We start from the raw sequence: 22067 nt of genomic DNA, 5'->3' as shown, positions 1-22067 counted from the left end.
GTAACAGGCTTATATCTGGGTTTTGGGCTCAGTACTTACCAAAGTCCTCGTGTAGGGCCTTATCAAAGATGGTGGGGGAGTTTTTAAATCCTTGTGGCAGCCTGGTCCAAGTTAATTGGCCACTAATTCCAATCTTTGAGTCTTGCCATTCAAAGATGAAATAGGGCGACTACTGGAGGCTAGGGACAGACTGAAGAATGCATCCTTTAAGTCTAGGACTGTGTACCATTACTGGTCAGGGGGCAGTGTACTGAGCAAGGTGTAAGGGTTTGGCACTGTGGGATGGATATCCACTACCCTCTTGTTTACCTCTCTCAGGTTCTGCATTGGCCAGTAATCATTGGAGTGAGCCTTCTTCACCAGCAGCAGAGGGTGTTCTAGGCTGACTGAATGGGTCTCAGGACCCCAAGTTCCAGCCTTACTTGTGGAATGATTCTCCTCCTTGCTTTGAGGGGCATGGGATATTGGCAGACTTTTACAGGATCTGCCCCAACTTGATTTCCACATAGACAGGTGGCTGGTGGGATGCTAATCCCATGCTTCCCGTCTCTGCCTATGCTAAGGGAAACTTTTGAAGCCAGTCCTGCACAGAGAGATCAGGCTCCACAGGTTTCTGGTGGACCCCCGTATTTCTCAGTTAAGGTGCTGGTGACCAAAATTGGACTGGCGCCCCATTCTGGTGGAGCAGCTTAGCCCCATCATTAGAGAAATGTATTTGTGCTTTCATCTTTGTAAGGAAGTCTTGGCCCAGGAGGGGATATGGGCATTCCGGTATCACCAGGAAACAATGGGTTACCCATCCCATTCCTGAATCCATTGTTCTTCGGGTAGTTAATGAGTAGTGTTTAGTTCCCGTGGCTCCTTGTACCCAGGTCTTTTTATTAGATATAGGCCCCTCTGGTTTTAACAACACTGAGTTTTCTGCTCTGGTGTCTACCATAATGTCAATTTTCTTCCCTTCCACCTTTAGGGTTATCCTGGGTTCAGGGAGGGGCCTTGAACTCTGACTCTCTTAATCACTGTCCACATCTAACTACAGAATTTTGGTCTCTTGCTACTTCTTTGGACATTCTCTTGCCCATTGTCCTTCCTCCTTGGCAGTATGAACATTGATTTCTCCCCAGTCTCAGGTTTTTCTGATCTTTGTTTCTGCCTTCTCTATGGCCAGAAGCTGCCTGTCGTATTCCCTGGCGTGGGCCATCTATCTCTCTTGACGTGGCCAAAATCTTAGCCAACTCCCAGTGGTGTTGTTCCTGCTATGCCTCTAACATTTGAGCAAGACTCTTTTCTTGTCTTTTTTCCTTTTTAAGTTCTTTTTCCTCTGCACTTTCCCTAGTATTATAAACTCTCTCTGCCATCATTACATCTCTGATATTTCTCTCCTCTAGTCTATCTAGTTTTTAGAGCTTTTTCTTTATGTCTGGAGCTACCTGGTTCATAAAAGCAAAGATCAAGGATGTTTCTGTCTCTTGCACCTCCGGGTCATAAGGAGTATAGTGCCTGAAGGCCTCCTGGAAGCATTCCAGGAAGGCTGTGGGGCTGTTTCACATCATAAACCTTATATTGGTCGGCTGCTTGGCAGCTGCCTTGAGACCCACCAGTAGAATCTGGCAATAGACTTTGAGTCTCTCCTTACCTTCTGCCTTGTTATGATCCCATTCTGGCTGGACAATGGGGAACCCTGCATCTATGAGGGCTGAATCCTCAGTGGGCTCCCCAGTGGGTCCGGAGACAACTTTGCGGGCTTCTTGATGATCCTGTTTCTTTCTTCAGTGGTAAACAGGACCTGCAGCAGCTGCTGACAGTCATCCCAGGTAGGCAGGTGGATAAAGAGTACAGTTTCTAAGAGGTTAGTGAGGTCATGGGGATTCTCAGAGAAGGGTGCATTTTGTGAATGACAGTTATACAGATCACTAGTGGTGAAAGGCCAGTAATGATACTGTTGGTTTCCATCCTCATTTGGCAGCCCAGTTGACCCCAGTAGTAAGGACCGCATGACCCTGAGGTTGGGGAATAGAGTATTTCCCTGCTTGTTACGGTTAACCTGGGCATAGCCTCCACCTGCTCCCTGATTCTGTAGTGGAGCTTCCCCAGCATTGTCCTTGGCAGGCTCAGGGACCTCTGGGGGAGGTGTATAGGGTGGAAGAAAGATGGCCTCCTCATCAGATCCTCCTTGTAGCATTGGGGTGGAGGCAAGGCCCTTGGGTTTTCTCTCAGCAGCCAGAACCTTAACCTGTTGAGGCAAAAAATGCTTAACCCCTGGTGGAGAGGGTTTTCTATCAGTCCCCACCAAGTGACTTTATAGGAAATCTGATCTGGGTGGCCAGTCCTTGGTTAGTAAATGGCATTTTTCACTGCACCTATAAGACCGACATCAGAGATTCCCTCTGCTGGCCATCTGACTTTGAAGGAGGATCACTCTAAGCTGCAAAAGAGATTAAATTTTCCCTTTCTAGTTTCCACACTGTTGTTGTGTGCAGTCGCCTTGACGTCACCCCAATGTTCAAGGCAGAGCTCTAAGGAAGAAGGAGTCTATTCCATGTTAGCAGTCAGTGTCAGGTCAATTGTCAAAACAATGAACAGAGATACAAATAGCAAGACAAACACAAGGGCCCAACTAGAGGAAAAATACCTTGAAAAGAGAGTCAGCAGTCTGTGGTCTCAATGAGCCCTGGACTCCCTTTGTCTGGAGTCCGGGGCCTATAAAATGCCAAAGACTGTCTACTTTGGAGGCACTCCACTCCCCAGCAGAGTCGCCTGTTCCCTGATCCTGTCAGGACCTGGAACATCTCCCAGATCCTCACAACCCAAGCCTTCCAGCAAGTCTGCCTAGGCCACGTGGGCTGTTTCAGAAAAACTGGATTTTTGGAGAATTCCATGTCTCTGAAGCAGTCAGAGATGTAAAGGCAAACTGAAAGTAAATGGAGAGATATAATTGACAGATACAAATGAGAACTCACCAGTCTGTCTGAAACCTTCAGGGATGGGACTCCAGGAATCATGGGGGGAGAGGGGGAGTCCAGGAATCCCGGACAAGCCCCCAAAAAGTTATACCTGAGTTGAGAGACCCCCCCCCCCCATAAGACCACCATAGAGCTGGCTTTCTGATGCAAACACACAAGATTTCTTTATTTTTACAAGCTCACAAGCAGGGACCTCATCCTATACACTGACACAGCAAGTAAGGGAGGAAGGCTGCTAGCTCACAGTGCAAGGGGTCTTTAAAGGGAAAAACCACAGCAGGGAGTTATATGCCTTGGCATTACGGGATTGGGTAGGGGAATGTGTTTATGTTGTAGGTGGCTCTAAGGGGGCATTTTTGTAACTTTCCACAAAACACCTGGTAATTATAAAAACTTGTCTAGTTTCTGATTGGCTGTCCTCAGGTCTCTGGGCAGCTAGGCAATTTGGGGGCCTTTTGTGGCTTTTCTCAGAATTTCCAGGTACATGGGGCAGGGTGCCTGGTCGGGGCTACCTGCAAGGTTAGAGTCTCACAAAATGGGGCTTGGGTTTAAAATGGCTTTAGTCTTTTCTCTTTAGTTCCCTGAGCTTTACTTAGGGGCAAGAGTGTTTTGTCGATGCATCCATTGGGACTGGGCTCAACAACTCTGCATTTTGATTGATCGTGGGATTTTTTTTTTTTTTGTAGTACTCTCTGCTGTTACAGAGATGTTTCCTTGATCCTCTTATCTGTGGATATCAGGACAGATATTTTAAATTGTAGTTAAATATTATGCTGCTTTTGTAAAGGAGTGGTTGTAGGTTTTCTTTTAGTGTACATGACGTTACTAACTCTGAGTAGTTAGTTAGGCAGGTTTCCAGCACCAGGCATGGTTTCCTTCTTGTTGAGTGTGTTAAGTTACCACCAGTATATGCTTGCCACTACTGCACTCAGGGTAATGGTACCATGCTGGTAGTTGATGTGGTTCTCATAGGCATTAAAATTGGATGGGACTATTGGTTGCTTCCCTCCTCTAGAAACTTTCATGGTACCTACCAGAGGTACCATGAAAGAGGGCTTCTCATGTCTTGTATTGGGGTTTTGGTTAGGAGGTGTTTGACTCTTGGAGGGAATACTGTCAACACAGATGAGAAAAGTTTGCTAAAATTATATATGTATATTTATATACAGAATTATGTGTCATAGTTTTTAAGATAAACAATTAATAGTATGATTCCTTGTGACTTTTTTAGACATCCTTGTTATTTTACCCACCTCTTTCCTCTTTCTATATTAACCTCCCTCCTTTCACCTGAAAGAGCCCCTTCTCCCCATATCATATCACTGTATCCCATTATAACCTTTACTCTTCTGTATTTTCTCCTTCTCCCTCCCAGAAGTGCCCCACTTCCATCTCCCAGATCAGATCACTAGAAGTCTGCTATTTCCCTCTCTGTTGTTCTTAAACCCTTTTCCTGGTTTCTGTAATTACTTCAGGCTATGTACCCACACCTGAAGATTTGAAGCTATGAGCCCCCATGAGAGAAAGCGTAAAGCATGTGTCTTTTTGGGTCTGGAATATTTCACTCAATATAATTTTCTTCTGGTTCTATCCCTTTACCTGCAAAGTTCATGTTTTATTTTTCTTTATAGCTAAATAGTATTTCATAGAGTATTATACCACATTTTCATTATCCATTCTTTAGGTGAAGGACATGTCCTTTGCTTTCATATGTGAATAGGGCACCAATACATATTCTGAGCAATAGGATGTTGAGTTCCTTGGGCACATATGCCAAGGAGTAGTATGTTAGGGTTATGTGGTAGATTTACTTTGAGATTTTTGAGAATTTGCCACACTGATTTCCAAAGTGATGTGCACTAGTTTGTAGTCCCACCAATGGTGAGTGAATGAGGGTTCCCTTTTCTATACCCAGCATTTGTTATTGGCTGTTCCATTGATACTGCCATTCTGACTAGAATAAGATGAAATCTCAAAGTTGTTTTGATTTGCATTTTCCTGATTACTAGGGAAAATAAACATTTTTGAGATAGGGAAGGTAAACATTTTAAAAAGATATTTGTCAACCTTTTTTTCTTTTGAGAACTCTGTTAAGGTCTCTAGTCCATTTTTTTCCTTCCTTCCTTCCTTCCTTCCTTCCTTCCTTCCTTCCTTCCTTCCTTCCTTCCTTCCTTCCTTCCTGCCTTCCTTCCTTCCTTATTTTTGTTGGATTCGGTGTTTTGGGGTTTTTTTTTTTGTTGTTGTTTGGTTTTTGTTTTTTTCTTTTGTTTTTTTTTTTTTTGTTTTTTTTTTTTTTTTTTTTTTGTTTTGCTTCTTTTTGAGACAGGTTTTCTCTGTGTAGCCCTGGCTGTCCTGGAACTCACCTTGTAGACCAGGCTGATCTCGAACTCAAGAGATCGGTCTGCCTCTGCCTCCTGAGTGTGGGGATTAAAAGCGTGCTTCATAACCACCCAGCCCATTTTTTTAAATAAGTTATTTGCGCTTGTTTGTTTATTTGACTCTTTTTTCTTTTGTGTGTTTTTTGTTTGTTTTGTTTTGAGTTCAAGTCTGGATATCAGTTCTCTGTCAGATTTATAGCTGGTTAAGATTCTTCATCCTGTGGGCTTCCTCTTCACCCTATTGATTGTTCTTTTAGTTTTACAGAAGCTTTTTAGTCTTATGAACCCCACTTGCCAGTTGTTGGCCTTAATTCTTGAATTATTCAGAAAGTTCTTTTGCTTCACCTATATCATTAGAATAGTGCCTATGTTTTCTTCTAGCTGTTTCAGTGTTTCAGGAGTTAGTTTTTGTTCAAGGTGATAGACACAGATCTAATTTCACTCTTCTGCATGGTGACATCCAATTTTTCCAGAAGCATTTGTTGAAGATGTTTTCTCCAGCTTATGTTTTTGGTGTCTTTGTCAAATATTAAGTGGCTGAAGTTATATGTGCTCATGTTTGGGTCTTCGATTTTTTTCTTCCATTGCTCTACATAATGTTTGTGCCTGTACCATATTCTTTTGTTACTCTGGCTCTGTAATATATCTTAAAATCTGGAATGCCAGTTCCTCTAGCATTATTCTTTTTGCTCTGGATTGTTTTGGCTATTTGTGGTCTTTTGTGACTCCATATGGATTTTAGGATAGTTTTTTTTTTTTTTATTTTGTGAGAAATGAGATGGAGATTTTGATTGAGATTGTGTTGTAGTTTATGATAAAATTGTCATTTTCATAATGTCATTTCTGTTGATCCATGAACATGGTATAGCTTTCCATTTTCTAGTGTTTTTATCTCTTCAGAATTTTAAAGTTTTAATTGTAGAGGTTCCTCATTTCTTTGGTTAGGTTTATTCCTAGATATTTTACTTTCTTTGAGGCAATTGTAAAAGGTATATGCCCATGACCTCCTTCTCTGTGTGTTTGCTGGTGTATAGAAAAGCTGTTGATGCATGCAGGGCGATTCTGTATCCTGCAACGTTGCTGAATTTCATTATCATTTCTAGAAAATTTCTGGAAGTATTTTTGGGATCTCTATAGTATCATATCATCTGCAAATAGAGATAGTCAGACTTCTTTCCGTATGTGTATGCCTTTAATTTCCTTCTTTTGCCTTATTGTGCCAGCTAGTACTTCAGGTACAATATTGAAAAGGAGTAGGAATGACTTTAGTGAGATTGCATCAAGACTTTCTCTATTTAGGATGATGTTGACTGTGGGTATGGTATAATTTTTATTGTGTTGAGATATGTTCCCTGTAGCCCTACTCTTCTACAATTTTTATCATGAAAGCATGTTGGATTTTGTCAAAGGCTTTTTCTACATCTATTGAGGTGATCGTGTGAATTTTGTCTTTCAAACCCATTTATGTGGTTTAATGCATCTGTTGACTTGTGTATGTTTTACCATCCCTGCATTTCAAGGATAAAACCAACTTGGTCATGGTAGATAATCTTTTTTATGTATGTCTGTAGTCTGTTTGAAAGAATTATTTAATGAAAATTTTTTAATTCATTGGGGATAATGGCCTGCAGCTTTCGTTTTTGTTATTTTTTTTCGGGTTTAGGCATTGGAGTGACAACTGGCTTTGTAGAAGGCATTTAGGAGTGTTCCTTATGTTTCTTTTCTTTTTTGAATAGCTTAAGAAACATTAGCTATACATCATTGAAAGTCAAGTAGAATTCTGCTGTGATTCTGTCTGGCTTTGGACTTCTTTTCTTTTTCTATTAAACAGGAAGGTTTTTATTAGTATTTTATCGTCCTCATCTGTTGTGGGTCTGACTACTTCTTGGTTTAATGTTTGTACTCTGTTTGAATCTAGAAATCCAGTCATTTTAGGTTTTCCAGCTTAATATGAAGTACAGGTTTTTTTTTTTCTTTAAAACACTACTCCCTTATAATATTATGGATTTCTTTGGTGTCTGATGTTTCCCTATTCATTTCCTATTTTTGTTAACTTGGATCCTCTCTTTCCTTTTGGTTAGTTGGGCCAAAGGTCTGTCAGTCTTGTTTATCTTCTCAAAGAACCAGCTCTTAGAGCCATTGTTTCTTTGTTTCTATTTAATTGATTTCAGGTTTTTATTATTTCTTGCTATCACCTGGGTTTGAATTTGATTTGTTTTTGTTTACCCAACTTTTTAGTTCAACTCTTTCTGATTTTTTAATATAGGCACTTAGATTTATAAATTTCCCTCATATAACTGCTTTCACTATGTCCCAGAGGTTTTGCTGTATTGTATTTTCATTTTTATTTAGTTCCATGAAGTTTTTTTATTTCTTGATTTCTTCTTTGACCTATCATTCAGTAATGAGTTGTTTAATCTCTATGAATTTGTGTATTTGCTACAGATTTGTTTGCTGTTGATTTTAATTTTTATTGTATTGTGGTGAGATAGCATAAAAGAGTGGTTTCTATCTTTTTGATTCATAAAGATTTGTTTTTGTGTACCAGGATGTGGTCTGTTTAGAAAAGCTTCCATGTGCTGCTGTGTGTTTGATATTTGGGTGGAATATTATGTGGATTTTTGTTGATTCCATATATCAATTAATTCTGATGTTTTGTCTTTATTTTTTATCCAGATAATCCATCTGTTAGAGAAATTGGGGTATTGAAATAGAGTACTCATTATTAATGAATGTTAAGCCGTGTCTCTAAGCCCAGTAATAGATTTCTAAGGAAATTGGGTGCCTCAGAGTTTGATACATGTATAAGATAGTAATGTCGTCATGGTTAGCTGTTCCTTTGGTTAGAATAAAGTGTCCCTCTTTGTCTCTTCTGATTAGTTTTAGTTTGAAGTCTATGCTCTCATATATTAGTGTAATGATGCTTGCTTCCTCTCCCATTTGATTGGCGTACTCTTAATCATACTTTTACTTTAAGGTTGTGCCTTTTTTTTTTTAAGCTGAGATGTGTTTGTGTTTTCTTGGTCATGGATCAGGAGAATAACCTTCAGCTCTTTTCTCTTTAATTTCCTTGAGTTTGTTTCTTTATGTCTTCTTCAGACTCCTTGAGTTCTTTGAAGTTCCTATTATTGTTGATGTTGGAGTTGTATCCTGGAGTTAGTCTAGGTAATTCTCATTGGTAAACATTTCTATGGGACTTGTAGGTTTTAGAGAGAGGATATTTACCTGATCTTTCATATTGTTGTCATTTTTGTGATGAGATCTGCACATATGGACTTCTTTTGTTAGTTGTGAGTCTGTTATGGACAAACCAGGTTTGGGGCCGATGAGAGGATATACAGGTGATTTGGTCCTAGAGATTGGATATGTCTTAGATGGAATGAAATTAAGCGGACAGAAGGGACGGGGCTGGTGTGTATGATGTGCTTCCTGGTCCCACCCTGGAGTGTGGGGCTAGACCTGACTGGGTGGAAAGATAGGATATGGTGTGGGAACATCCTGTGGTTTGGGGGATAAGTGGAGAGGGTCCTGGCCAAAGCCTCGAAGTCCATTTTTGGTACAGGCAGGGGAGGCCAGACTAGGCTGGTGCACTATATGTTGGACCTAGGCTAGATCTGGCAGGTTGCATAAAAGGTTTGTTTGGGGATATCAAGGAGATGCACCAGTCAAGACCCTGGAGGAGGACCTGGGGAGGTCTGTATGCCAAGTGGGGTGATTGCAAGTGGTACAAGAGGAACCTGTGGGTAGTTACAGGCAGGGCAAGTCCTGGGGAAAACCTAAAGGTTGACTTTGTCATGGATAAAGGTGGTTAGATTAGGCAGGGGCATGGAGCTTGGGTCCTGCACAGTCAGTGGGTACCTAGACTAAATTGGGCCACTGGTTGTGTACCTGGGCTAGATCTTGTGGATTGTAGTAAAAGCATAGGTAGAGGGATTGGGAAGAGGGATGGGGATGACACTTGCTGGGCTAGATCCTAGAGGAGAACGTGAGAATTCTCTTTGCATGCTTTTAAGAATGGTTTTCTTGAGATGAAATTCATGTAATTGAAATGTTTAAAGTGCAAAACTCAGTGATTTTGATTATTTATAGAGATGGAGTTGTCAATACACTCACCCTGCACCCTTCACTGTCTCCCCAGCCTGGCTAGCCTCAGCTCCAGGTGTCAGAGGTATTGCAGTAAGCTGTTCTATGTCCCTTAAGATCTGCCTTTGTAAGTGTTTCAGGCACCAACTTCCCTGACAGTTCTTTCTGGTGCTGTATTTCTTACTCTGGCCCTCTACTTCTCTGGCTGCCTACCATAAACCGTTTTCTAGAGATACCAGGATCTATTTGTGACTATGTCCCAGAAAGTTCTAGTTGGTCTCTAGTATGTAGTACAGGGCCATGCAAAGTAGGTCTGGCAGAAGTTTCCTGAGTGACCAGTGATGCCAGTGAGGACTTGAACCAGGGTAGTCTGGATTTTGAGGCTGTTTACACCAATTACTAAGATCCCCATTGTCCCCTGTGGGGAAGGTCACATAGATATACCTAATCTAATGTCACCTAAAGTCCTGCAGCCATAAGCCAAAAAGATGCCACGCAATCAAACTGGGTAGCCTGTTATCAGACACTCAAGATGGAGGCCATGATCCACGGGGTTCAAGGAGCCATCTCACCCAAGCTCTGATTTTCCTATGCTGTGGATGGTCTGCTTATAGTGTGCACTCATCATGTTTACAGGGAGAAGGGAACATGTTCAGCTGGCTGGGCACTGCTAGTGTCCATTTAGCTCTTGGGCCTTCGCCAGTACTCCTGCATTCCATCAAAGCAAGGTTCTGTCATTCTCCAGCAGCCTGCCCCTATCCCAGCTCACAACTCTTTCTACCCACTCTCCCCAGGGGAAAAGTCATAGTTTTTTTTTTTTTTTTTTTTGTTTTTTTTTTTTTTGAGGGTGGGGTGGGGAGGACGTTGTTAAAAACTCTAATAAAGAAGCCAAGAAATGGGAGGATTCTTGGCTTTTTGTGGAGGCTATCTGACCCTGCAGCAAGCAGATTGCCCTCTCTTGAGTCACAGATTACGCAGCTAAATGGCGTGGCCTGATGGGGCCTCCTGGTTTGCAGAATGTTAAATAAAAAATATATTAAGCGAGCCTCCCTTCTCCATGGCTTATTCAGAGATCATTGTGTGATGCAGTAAGAAGGTTTGGATTTTCTTGTCACTGCCCCCCAGATGGCAGAAGGTACATTGGCTCAGTTGTCCCTTTGCCAACCTCTTCTCACCAACTGGATGTAGTTGTATTCTTATTAAGAGTTACTTATTAAGTCTCATTTTTTTTTTTTTTGTTTTTTTGTTTTTTTTTTTTTTTTGGTTTTTCGAGACAGGGTTTCTCTGCAGCTTTTTTAGAGCCTGTCCTGGAACTAGCTCTTGTAGACCGGGCTGGCCTCGAACTCACAGAGATCCGTCTGCCTCTGCCTCCCGAGTGCTGGGATTAAAGGCGTGCGCCACCACCGCCCGGCTATTAAGTCTCATTTTTATTAAGCACCTTGTACTCCTTTTGCCAGGGTCTCTGGTGGGTGATGCATTGGACAATAAAAGTATAACTATGCCTAACATTGGTTGAGGTTTTATAGGCCAGACAAAATGCTTGATGTTTTTTCTTTATGTAGTTTTATTGATGTATAAAATTCACCCCTTTAAATTGTAGTGTTCTCTAGCTTTAGCGTATTCACAGTACTATGCAGCAATCTTCAGTATCTCCCCCCAGAAGATTTTTACCACTTTCCAAAGAAACCCAGTGCCTTTTCCTCTTGCTCCTGAGTAACTGTTTAGTATACCTTCTGTTCTGTGGATTTGTCTGTTCCAGATAGTTCATGTGAATGGGATTCTATAATATGTAGGCCTTTCTGTCTGACTGCTTTCAATTATACAATGTTCTTGAGGTTCACATGCCTTTTGTGTTCATCAAAACCTCTGTCTGTGTCATGCTGTGCAGTCATTGTGTGGGTGGACTATAGATATTCAACCGTTTATCGGTTTGTGGGTATTTTAGTTGTAGCACCTTGGATAATCGGGAGTAGTGCTCTTAGAATGCTGCAGTGCAGGTTTTCATTTGTGTGCTTTTCTCACATGCTTACTATCTAGCAACGGAATTTCTGGGACTCACAGTAGCTGTATATTCATCCTCTTCCAAACTACCAGGCAGTTTTCCAGGTGCATCATTTTGCCTCCCTGTACTAATTTGTTTTGTTGAGACAGTCTCCCTCTGTAGTCCAGGCTGATTTGGAACTTATGGTGATTCTCTTGCCTCAGCCTTCCCAGTGCTATGATTACAGGCATAAAAACCTCACCTGGTTTCCGTGCTGGTTTTCCACTACATTATCACAGAAGCTTAATGAGGTAGAGTTAGAACTGTTGATGTCGTGCCTTTCAGCAGCTCAGTGGCAAAGCCCAGAGCTTTCCCCTTACCCTTGACTGCACATAGGTGCTGATAAATATTTGACCAGTTTCAATCTCTACCAGGCTTTGCTTTACATCTTCAGGATGGGAGTTTGGGGCTGTATCATTTACACTATTCCTTGTGCTCAGTCAGGCCCCATTCATTAACTAAAATGTCACCCTTTCCCGTCTTGGTGTGTTTGTAAGAAACTTGAGGGGAGGGATCCTTGTGTCTTTAGGGTTCTTTTGCTTTGTGGGTTTTCAGATGCCTTCTGGGTTCTGTGTTCCCCTAAGCATACTGTGTAATCCTGTAACCTTTTAAATTAGGCACCAGTTTTAGATATGTAGCCTGTGTTAGGGAGTGGTAGATGACATCCTTTTTGTCAATCTTCCCTGCTCTCTTGTCTTTGGTCCCATGCTGCTGATAACCTTCCATCCTTTTTCTCTTCTAGGCTAAACCCATTTATGGTGGCTGGCTGCTCCTGGCTCCAGATGGCACTGACTTTGATAACCCAGTGCACCGGTCTCGGGTAAGGATACCTGAGAAAATTCTTAAGAGTGGGAAAAACTAGAAGGAGGTTCATTTGAGAGCAAAATTGGTTAAAAAAAAAAAAAATTAGGGAGGGAAACACTGGAACCCGAGTGACAAAGTCAGCAGGGATCCAACATTTTGTAAACTCTGAGGTCTCAGAAAGTTCTGCTTGCACATAGACAGAGTCCTTGTTTCAGAATGTGCCATTTCTGGACTCTGAAAACAGTCAAATGGAAAAGACAAAAAACAGCTAAGTACATCTTTGCAGCATGTTCTCCTAGCTCCCGGGTCCTTCAGAACCAAGGCAGTTTCTTCTGAACTGGGGACTTAGCACTGTGAGTCCTGATAAAGGGCTGAGGCTTGGACACCCTTGCTCTCTGACTTGCTCTCAGACACTGTCCTGTCTTCTGGATATGGTCTCTTCTGGAGCTAAAGGGTGAATAAAGATACACTTTGTTGACCAGAGGCTTGATTATTAACCCTGAGCAATCCATCAGGGATTTAGCTCCAATCAGGGCATCTTTTCCATACACTTTTTCCTAGTTGTACTTAAGACAGTTGCCCTAGCTCTGCTCATCCCTTCTCACCTAGGTAGGGCCTCATGATTTCATGCTCTGGCCCACAGAACTAATAGTATTGTGTTTCTGGTCCTTGGGCTTCCTACTGGAGTAAATTCTGATTTCAAAGGTAACACATAGGAACCTTGGAAATGTTTTTGGAAAACAGATGCCAGTAGCCTGTTTTAGAACTCCAGCCTGGAAGCAGCCCTAGCAGGTCCTCTCTGCATAGCCCCGTAAGTCCTGTTTTTACCCCATAGTGGCCAGTGGTTCCAGCTAGAATGCAGTACGCAGGGAGCCAAGTGCCTTTCCTGGCCTCTATGAATCAGAACTGCCATTTTTTTGGCTGCAATGAAAAAGCCATTTTTTTAAAATTTATTTTTCTTGCCTAGAGCAAAGAAAAATATATTGTAGTTAATTCTATGGCTTTTCTTTCTTTATTTCTTCTTCTTTTTTTTTTTTCCCCCAAGTTGGTTTCTCCATGTAACAGTCTTAGCTGCCCTGGAACTAGCTCTTGTAGATCAGGCTAGCCTTGAACTCACAGAGATCCACCTGTCTCTACTTCCCGAGTGCTGGGATTAAAGGAGTGCACCACTACTGCCATATTAATTCTGTGGCTTTAGTGCTAGTCAAAATTTACTTGTTATTGGACATTGTGAAATGTTGAGAATAGAACCTTGGGTCCTTCTGAAATCACCCTGAGGGATTGTGGTGGGAGCTATGCCTGTCTGTGAGCCATAATTTAGACTCACAGCCTTATTGGGGGTAGGCAAGACCCTTCACACAGAAAGATGATGTGTTTATTTGTCCTTTTCATTTCAGCTTTCAATGGCATTTGACCACGATAACACCACTGGAGGCCTTTGTTGGGGCTCTTCTCTGATTCTTGTTAGCTTGTTCCACCACTGTTGAATTCCTCAGCCTTGGCTGTCTGCTTTCTTTCCCTGACAGTCACAAAACCAACCCATTTTATACCATTTCCCAGACTTTCTTGGAAGGGATGCTGTCTGTCACCATCCCTGCATCCTCAGGTTATTCCAGATCACATTAGATTATTCATCCAGTCAATTGACAAACATTCTATGAAAATGCTCTATTGATTGCCAGTAGGAACATAGAAAAGTGACCATATAACGGTTTCTAACTTCCAAGGAAAGCTCCAACTTTAAAAGCTTCATGGAGCATCTGGAAGCATTAGTCACTTGTGATTAGGCAGGCCTGTATCCTACCCCACCTGGCTAATGAATCACTATACATATACAATCTGGTTTCATTCCTCCTGCCATCTACTCCAGAAGTGAAAGCCTTAGAACCAGCATTCCTGAGATTCTGTGTGTCAGATATTAGGGTCCTGCCAGCTGAGACCTAAAGCCAGGAGACCTGACCCCCAGCTCTGTGTTCTGTTGCAGAAATGGCAGCGACGATTCTTCATCCTGTATGAGCATGGCCTTCTGCGCTACGCCCTGGATGAGATGGTAAGTGTCCTCAGTATTCCCTGATCCTGGCCATGCTCTCCTCAGGCTCCTCAGCTGTGGCACTGCTGACCACATTATATGTGTATGCAGCCCTACTCAGGCTTCTGTTTGTGAGTCTTGGATGTTTTAAAGGACTTGTAGTACTAAGTAGAAAATACTCTAAAACCCAGATCTTGTGCTTCAGTCTTGCTTTTTTTTTTTTTTTTTCAGTTGTTGGTAAGAGGAAACAGTGAAGAATGAAGTAACTTTTGTTCAAGGTTGGGGAAGGTCCTGGAGATCACCAGGGTTTGCAGAGATGGTGTTCCTATGGGCCTGAGTGGAGACAGGCAGGCTTGTGTCCTGTCTTCCCAGGACCGTCCCACTAGATGTTGGTATAGATTTCTTTTTAGCTGGCACTGAGGTCTACCAGTCCTGTGATCAGAGCAGAAGACTTTCTTTCTTCTCTTCCACTACCTGGTTTTCTGTCTGCATCATGGGTGGGTTAAGTGCTTGCTGCTCTTGCTCCAAAGGCCAAACCCCCAGTCCAATCAAGTAGAACAGACCCATGTCACCCCCCATTTCTCTAAAGGAAATTTCTCTCTCCTAAATGAAGCATTGGATGCCTCTTCCTCTGTCATTTGAGTAGACAAGTGTGTGCAGGTATGCACTATGGTGCCTGTGAAGACTGGGACCCCCAGGAAAGTCTAGTCATGCTGTTTCAAATAGATTGGCCCACTTGCTGCACCCAGAGCAGATTTCTTTTCTCTTCTCTTTTCTTTTTTTATGTTCTGTTCTGTTCTGTTCTTGGTTTCTCTGTAGCTTTTGGAGCCTGTTTGGGAACTAGTTCTTGTAGACCAGGCTCACCTTGAACTTGCAGAGATCCGCCTGCCTCTGCCTCACAAATGCTGGAATTAAGGCATGCACCACCACTGCCCGGCCCAGAGCAGGTTTCTTAACTCTGATGCTGTGAGACCCTATAGTGTGAGTTAACTGTCTCCAGAGACTTTGCAGAGGGTTAGGACACTAGGATTTGGGAAATGATCATTAGCATTCACATGTGCCAAGCAGGCCCCTTTCCACCTATGTTTGTTGATGTGGCATCTCACTCCTTTTATTCTGAGATCATTAATGGGCATGATATTGTAACTCTAGGCCCCCCCCCCCCATAACTGTCACCTCATTGATTGCTTAAGATTTTTTTCCTCATTGTTCCTTTTGATGAACCTGAGAGTGAAGCACAGGGGGTTTGCTGAAGAGCCATCTGTGAGCCAGAGTAATTTGAAGTGGGCACTGACAATGACCCAGCTAGAAACAGGAACAGGTAGACATGCATGATGTTCTTCTCCAAGTTTAGGAGGTACGGTCGGCAGACTCTACTCCTCTCTTGCTGTCCTCCTGTCTTAGCTGTCAGTGGGCAGCAGCTCTGGGATAGGAGTTGGTCTCTCATAAGCCCCGGTCTTAAGTTCTGTAACTAGTGAAGAGTGTTGGAACCTCTAGAGGTCATTTGATTATGATCTTGTTGGGTTCAGACCATGAGCATCTGACAATCAGCACAGGGATTCTTTATTTAGGCCCCACTGAAACCTAGAAGAATTCATTATTCCATTGATTCAGTCACATCAGCACAAAGAGAGTGGCTGCTGGGACCAGCACCGATTGCCTCTGCCCTTAACAGCTACTTCTTAATAAGACCATTGAGCCAGGTGTGCTGACACCTTTTGGTCCATAGCATCTCCCAGAAACCTGATCTCTATTACTGCAATAAAGACCATGATTAAAAACAACTTGGGAAAGAAAAGTTTTATTTGGCTACAGGTCCTGATCATAGTCCATCATTGAGGGAAGCCAAACAAGGAACTTAAGCAGGGCAGGAACCTGGAGACAGGAAAGGAAGCAGTGATCAGTGAGGAACACTGCTTACTGACTTGATATCAGTTTGTACTTTTGTACAACAGAGGACCACCTGCCCAAAGTGCCACTGCCCATAGTGGACTGGGCCCTTCCATATTAATCAAGAAAATGCCTCACCAACTTGCCTATCAGACAGTCAGATGGATGCATTTTTTTAAAATTGTGGTTCCCTCTTCTCAGATGACTCTGAACTTATGTCAAATTGGAAAACTAAAATGCAATAGCCAGCGTACAGGGTATGGGCTAAGGCAGAGGTGACTGTGTCAGGACTGTGAGAAAGGAAAGGAGGAAAACTTGAAGAAAGGACATATCGGGGAGGGGGTCATCCAGTTCTGAAAGTGTTTGTGGCCATTTTTACATGGCCTTGTATCTGGAAAGACAAATCATGTAGCCAGTTGTTATTTTTCTTCCCAGACCAGAGTAGTGCACATAACCTAGTACTTCTGAGAGTGAAGTGGCAGAACCAGCAGTGGTAGTCATGTTGAAATGTCTTCTAGACTTTTCAATACTTTTGTAACACTCACTGATCACTGCTTCCTTTCCTGTCTCCAGGTTCCTGCCCTGCTTAAGTTCCTTGTTTGGCTTCCCTCAATGATGGACTATGATCAGGACCTGTAGCCAAATAAAACTTTTCTTTCCCAAGTTGTTTTTAATCATGGTCTTTATTGCAGTAATAGAGATCAGGTTTCTGGGAGATGCTATGGACCAAAAGGTGTCAGCACACCTGGCTCAATGGTCTTATTAAGAAGTAGCTGTTAAGGGCAGAGGCAATCGGTGCTGGTCCCAGCAGCCACTCTCTTTGTGCTGACTTTTGTAAGACTTTTCCATGTTGCATCAGGAAGCTCACATAAAAGCTACAAAGGAGGCCACCACAGTGAAGACCAGGCAGCAGGAGTTAGTCAGGATAGGGGCCAGGAAGGAAGTAGCATGAGGGTTCCTCTTGCTAGGACTGAGGGTGAAGGGAACTTACCCATGCCCTCTGGTCTGCATCATGTCAGGGTTGTTTACCCTTTGTAACCATTCCCTGGGATAAGAAAACATGTCCTCTACCACCCTCTGCCCATTTGGATGAGACCTGAGAATAGATAGATGCCCGTGCTTGCTCTCATGTGGCTGAGCCCCAGCACAGAACTTTACCATGTTCTTTCTGATTGCCTTTAAGAGCCATGGTCTTCAGTGGGGTTAGTGTGCCTCAAGGCTTTGGCAGTGTGTGGTTTGGTTGAAACAGCTAGAGCAGTGATGCTATTGGTATATACCAGTGGGAGGCCAAGGATGCATAAGACATCGCCCACAACAAAGGAGAATCAGCTTAAAGTTTCTGTAATGACCAGGCTAAGAAAGTCTGAATGATTTGGCTGGTGACTTATTTACGTTTTTTTAAACTTAAAATGCTTGATTTGTTATTAATTATTAGCACAGAACACAGAACTTACCTATTTCCTGGATTGGGATAATAGATGACAGACTAGGGTTATCTTACAGCCTTTCTTCATCTTGAGAGGTTTCTGTGGGACCCTCTGTACCCCTCCTGCCTGTGTTTGCAACTCACTCAGGGAACACATCCATATTTCCTATGGCATTCTTGGATCCTGGTACTTATGAAGTACCCCCATCTGGGTGCTTGCATCTAAAAATAGCATCTTTCAGCAGTCTGTGACTGCCTCTGGTCCTCTTGTTATGCTGGCTAAATGGCAGACCTCACTGGTAGCCTGCCCTTCCCAGCATACTGACTGCACCATTAAGTTGTAGCATTTTATGGCTGACTTCCTCCCTTAACAGTTAGTCACAGTCTGTTTCAAGTTGTCATTTTTCTGTTATACATTATCCTCACATCCTCCCTCCCTTCCTTCTTTCTTTCTTTTTGGTTTTTCGAGACAGGGTTTCTTTGTAGCTTTGGAGCCTGTCCCGGAGCTAACTCTTGTAGACTGGTTTTCAAACTCAAAGAGATCCACCTGCCTCTGCCTCCTGGGTGCTGGGATTAAAGGCGTGCGCCACCACTACAGTTTTTCTTTCTTTTAAATGCTTTTTTACCAGCCAGACTTCGGGTTTCCACTGTGATTGGGGTCTTGATAATTCTTGATTTCTTTTCATATTGTCTAAGTGGGGTTCAGTGGACCAGGCATAACAAGAAATGTGGAATTAGCGCTCCCCAGCTGTGGTGAACTGGAAAGACGATAATAGATAATAGGGTAGTTCCAGAAGTGTTGGGAATGTGATAAATTTGAATTGCTCTTACAAAAAGGGGAGATAATGATGTCCAGAAAACACTTAAGAAATAGTGAAGAAAACACATCCCTGGCCCTTGGCTGGGCTGTGAAGCAACAAGTGGAATGCTTGATGGTCATAGTGTTCCCTCAGGAGGTAGATAGTGGTACTAGTTCTAGGAGCTTTAGGACTCTAGCTGGCTAAATAGGACAGTTAAGGTCCCTGGTCTGACCATTGCCTTTTCAGGCAGAACTAAAATGGCACTCATTTTTGGGAATCTTTCTTTTCCTTTAGTGTGTGTGGAGTCCAGTTATATTTCCCTAGAAAAGAAGAGAAGCTTCCAGTGTGTTTGTTGAAGAGAGGGGCATGATGGCCCACAGACATAGTGGATCCTGAAGAGGCTAGGCCTACTGCTTTTCAGGAGAGTACAAGCAAGGAGCCTGAAACCCCACTGTTGCCTAGCCTTTGTTTTTTGCTTCGTATCTGGATCATATAGGAACTGATACAATACTAAAGGCCTGCTTGCATCTGACAAGAAGTTCTGGGTGCCATGATGGGCCTATTCTCTTCCTATGCCCACATACAAGTAAGGCAAACAGATGGCTGAATGCTTTGTTGTTTTTTATTGTGGTAAAATACACTTGACATAAAACTCACTACCCTGAGCACATAACACAAAGTACATAAGGTGGCAGTGAGTACACATACAGCTATCGCCACCCACGTGCAGAAGCACTCTGTTGTCTTCTCAGCAGAAATTGTTCCCAGTAAGACCCTAACTCGCCCCTTAGCCCCATTCTCTGGCTTGTGTCTCAGCTTGATTCCATCAAAAGCCTCATACAGGTTGGTGTCTCTTACCAGAAATGTTTGAGTCAGGTGAAGTTTAGTATTTTGGATTTTTTTCCCTACATTTGGGGGGTATGTACATTGATATTACATGATGTCAAGGGGATGAGACAAAGTCTAAATAGAAAAATCATTTATGTTTCAACTATACATTGTATACATAGCCTGAAGACAATTTTATACAGTTTCTTTAAATATAAATTTGACTATACCCCATCATGAGGTTAGTGTGGAATTTCCTGCAAGTCAGAGCTTGATTATATTTTGGATCATTTCAGATCTCAGACTTTGTATAAGTGAACTCTTAGCTGCTTGTATCTAGGATATTGCACTCTATATGTGTTCTCAATACACATTGTTATGGTATAGTGCAACATGTGGCAGGATTCCATGCCCTTTTCACTGTGGTAGATCCACAATTCTTGAATCCCATCTGCACTAAGATGACCTGTACCTCTGCATGGAGGTCATTGACTTGTGATGCCTGTCCTGAAGCCAGGTGCAGTGACAAAGGGCTACAGAGTCCCAGATGGAGCCCAGAATACAGGAGCTTTGGGACTCTTGGCTCATGCTGACTTCGAGCTTCCTTGATGTAGCAGGTGAAGCCCTTACAGCTTTGGGACATGCACCTTTTTTAGGTTTGTCTGGCCACCTCTAAGTTTGTAAGTCCTATCAGATACAGTAGCCCAGCATGGTTCACTATGGATGTCTGTGTCTTGTATGTAGACTGGATGGTCTTTGGGGGTCCTCAGCAGACTGTCTCAGATTGGCTTGGATTGCATTAGAGATGTTTCTTGTAGGAGATTCTAGGTCACTTTGACTTTGGAACTTGTGTGTACCTTTTTCTGGGCACATTTCTGTTACTATTATGTCAAAGCCACAAGCATTACTTGCTAGAATGTCCAGGCCTTTCAGAAATCAAGGAAGGGCATCAGTACTCCTGCTCTTATTAGGAACTGGCAACTAAGGTGTCATTTTCTTTGCAGCTGACCTCCTAGATCCTGATTATTCTCAAAGCTGTGGTTGCCCTGCATTAAAAACCGCATACGGGGTGAGCTGAGAAACCTATTTATAAACACTCTTGTTTTTTTTGTTTTTTTTTTGTTTTTTTTTTTTTTTTTTTTTTAAGGGAATGTGACAGTTGAGAAATCTGTTTTGAACTCTGACTTGTTTTCTTCTTACTCAGAACTTTGCTGGGCAGGCTACCTGAGCAGGTGAGAAAAGGGTCTGTCTTCTCCTGACTTGTTTTGGTCCTGCAGCTATGTCTCAGTCTTTATTAGCTCTGGGGGACATCACTGATAGAGGATGGCCATGAAGCACTCAGAAAATCCCTCTTGTGCTCAGGCTGTGGGGACCAAGGTAGCTGTATAATTGCACTCTGTGCTTGGTAAAACCATGATGAAAATACTGAGAGGCAGTAGGTGGTTTGGGACTCAGACCAGTCTCCTAGCAGGAAAGGGGACTCTCTGAATGCTTCTGCTTGCTGCAAGATTTCAAGGGAGGAGCCTGCTTCTTAGCCCCCAGCTTGGTGCTTTGTGTACATTTTGTAGTGTGGTCCCCCAGTGACGTTGGCTGTGGATCAAGATTAGAACAGTCTCTTGTTCTGCTAGCCAGAGAGTTTCTAGTATTACCTAACATGTTATAGTCAAGAAAGCCCAGTGGAGGTGTGTGACTGAAACTGGATCCTGGGGGCTGAAACTGGGGTTCTTAGACAGGAGTCCTAAGCATCATCCTTGAACTTCTCTCTGGAGTGTAGAAGGGGTGCTGACTGTTCTCATACAGGGCCAGTACAGAACAGTTTAAAGCTTGTTTGTGACTATGGTTTGGATAGGCATCCTTCTAGAAGTCTGAATATAAAGGCTTAGTTCCTAGGGTGATATTGATAAAGAGATGCAGGCCAAGGATCTTTAAGAGATGGAGTCAGCGGGCAGCCTTTAGGTCATTGGAATATGGCTCTCAAAGGGACTGTAGGGTCCTGATTTCTTCGTCTTGGAGATGTGACCACTGGCTCTGACACATTCCTACCATGATGTACCATCCTCACCAGAGGCCCATACCCGTAAAGCTTCAAAACTGTGAGTCTAAGCAAGCTTTTCTTACTTAAGTAGCTGGCCAGGGAGGTAGCCCAGTAAAAAGAAAGCTTGCCACACATGCCTGATGACCTGAGTTCAGATCTCAGAGAAAAACCAGAAATGATGGTGTGTGTCTGTAATTCTAGTACTCCTATGTTGTGGTGGAGCCAGTGAGCTTGGAATATGTAGTGCACTGGGAAAAAAAGAGACCCTGCCTCAAACAAGATGAAGGCAGGATCCTTTCACTATCACACTTGCACAGATATTCATACACATCTGTACACACACACACACACACACACACACAAAACAAACAAGTAGCCCATATCAAGAATTTTGTTGCAGTGTAACAAGCTAGCTCTCTGGTATATGTACCTCCACTTTGGGATCCTTAAATGAACACCCACAAGCCTTAAAGAGAGAAGTTAAAGAAGAGTGGGCAGGGGTAGTCAGGTAGGCAGGTATGGCCAGTTTTAAGGTTCAAGTCCACTTATATAGATGACCCACTAGTGCTGAGAGGAGACAGGTCACCATATTACCTCCTCCCTGTGCCTTCTATCCTTAGGATGCTTGCTGAATCATGGAGAACTTGCACTTCTGGGTATTTCCTACAGGGCACTAAGTACTTTGATGCAAGGGCAGAAAACAGTAGTTAGCTGTCCATCTAAGTTAGGATCATAATTAGATCCCCAGTTACACATCTCCTTTAAAGTTTCTGCAATTCCTTCAAAGGGA

The 22067-nt window shown here is 42.8% G+C and overlaps 1 protein-coding gene across 3 annotated transcripts in view; it reads left to right on the top strand.

Annotated features, from left to right (window-relative positions):
- LOC119811120 (myosin phosphatase Rho interacting protein) overlaps positions 1 to 22067 on the top strand; it is a 136708-nt gene that overhangs the window by 29332 nt on the left and 85309 nt on the right. For all 3 annotated transcript variants that reach the window (XM_038324694.1, XM_038324692.1, XM_038324693.1), the window contains exons 2-3: positions 12208 to 12285; positions 14254 to 14319. In XM_038324694.1, the coding sequence (XP_038180622.1) occupies positions 12208 to 12285; positions 14254 to 14319 (144 nt within the window). The remainder of the gene's footprint in view (positions 1 to 12207; positions 12286 to 14253; positions 14320 to 22067) is intronic.

This window comes from Arvicola amphibius, chromosome 4 (genome assembly GCF_903992535.2).
Source record: "Arvicola amphibius chromosome 4, mArvAmp1.2, whole genome shotgun sequence".
Classification (NCBI taxonomy): Eukaryota; Metazoa; Chordata; class Mammalia; order Rodentia; family Cricetidae; genus Arvicola; species Arvicola amphibius.
Note: the sequence above shows the minus strand (reverse complement) of the source record. Positions and strands in the feature narration are given on the sequence as shown.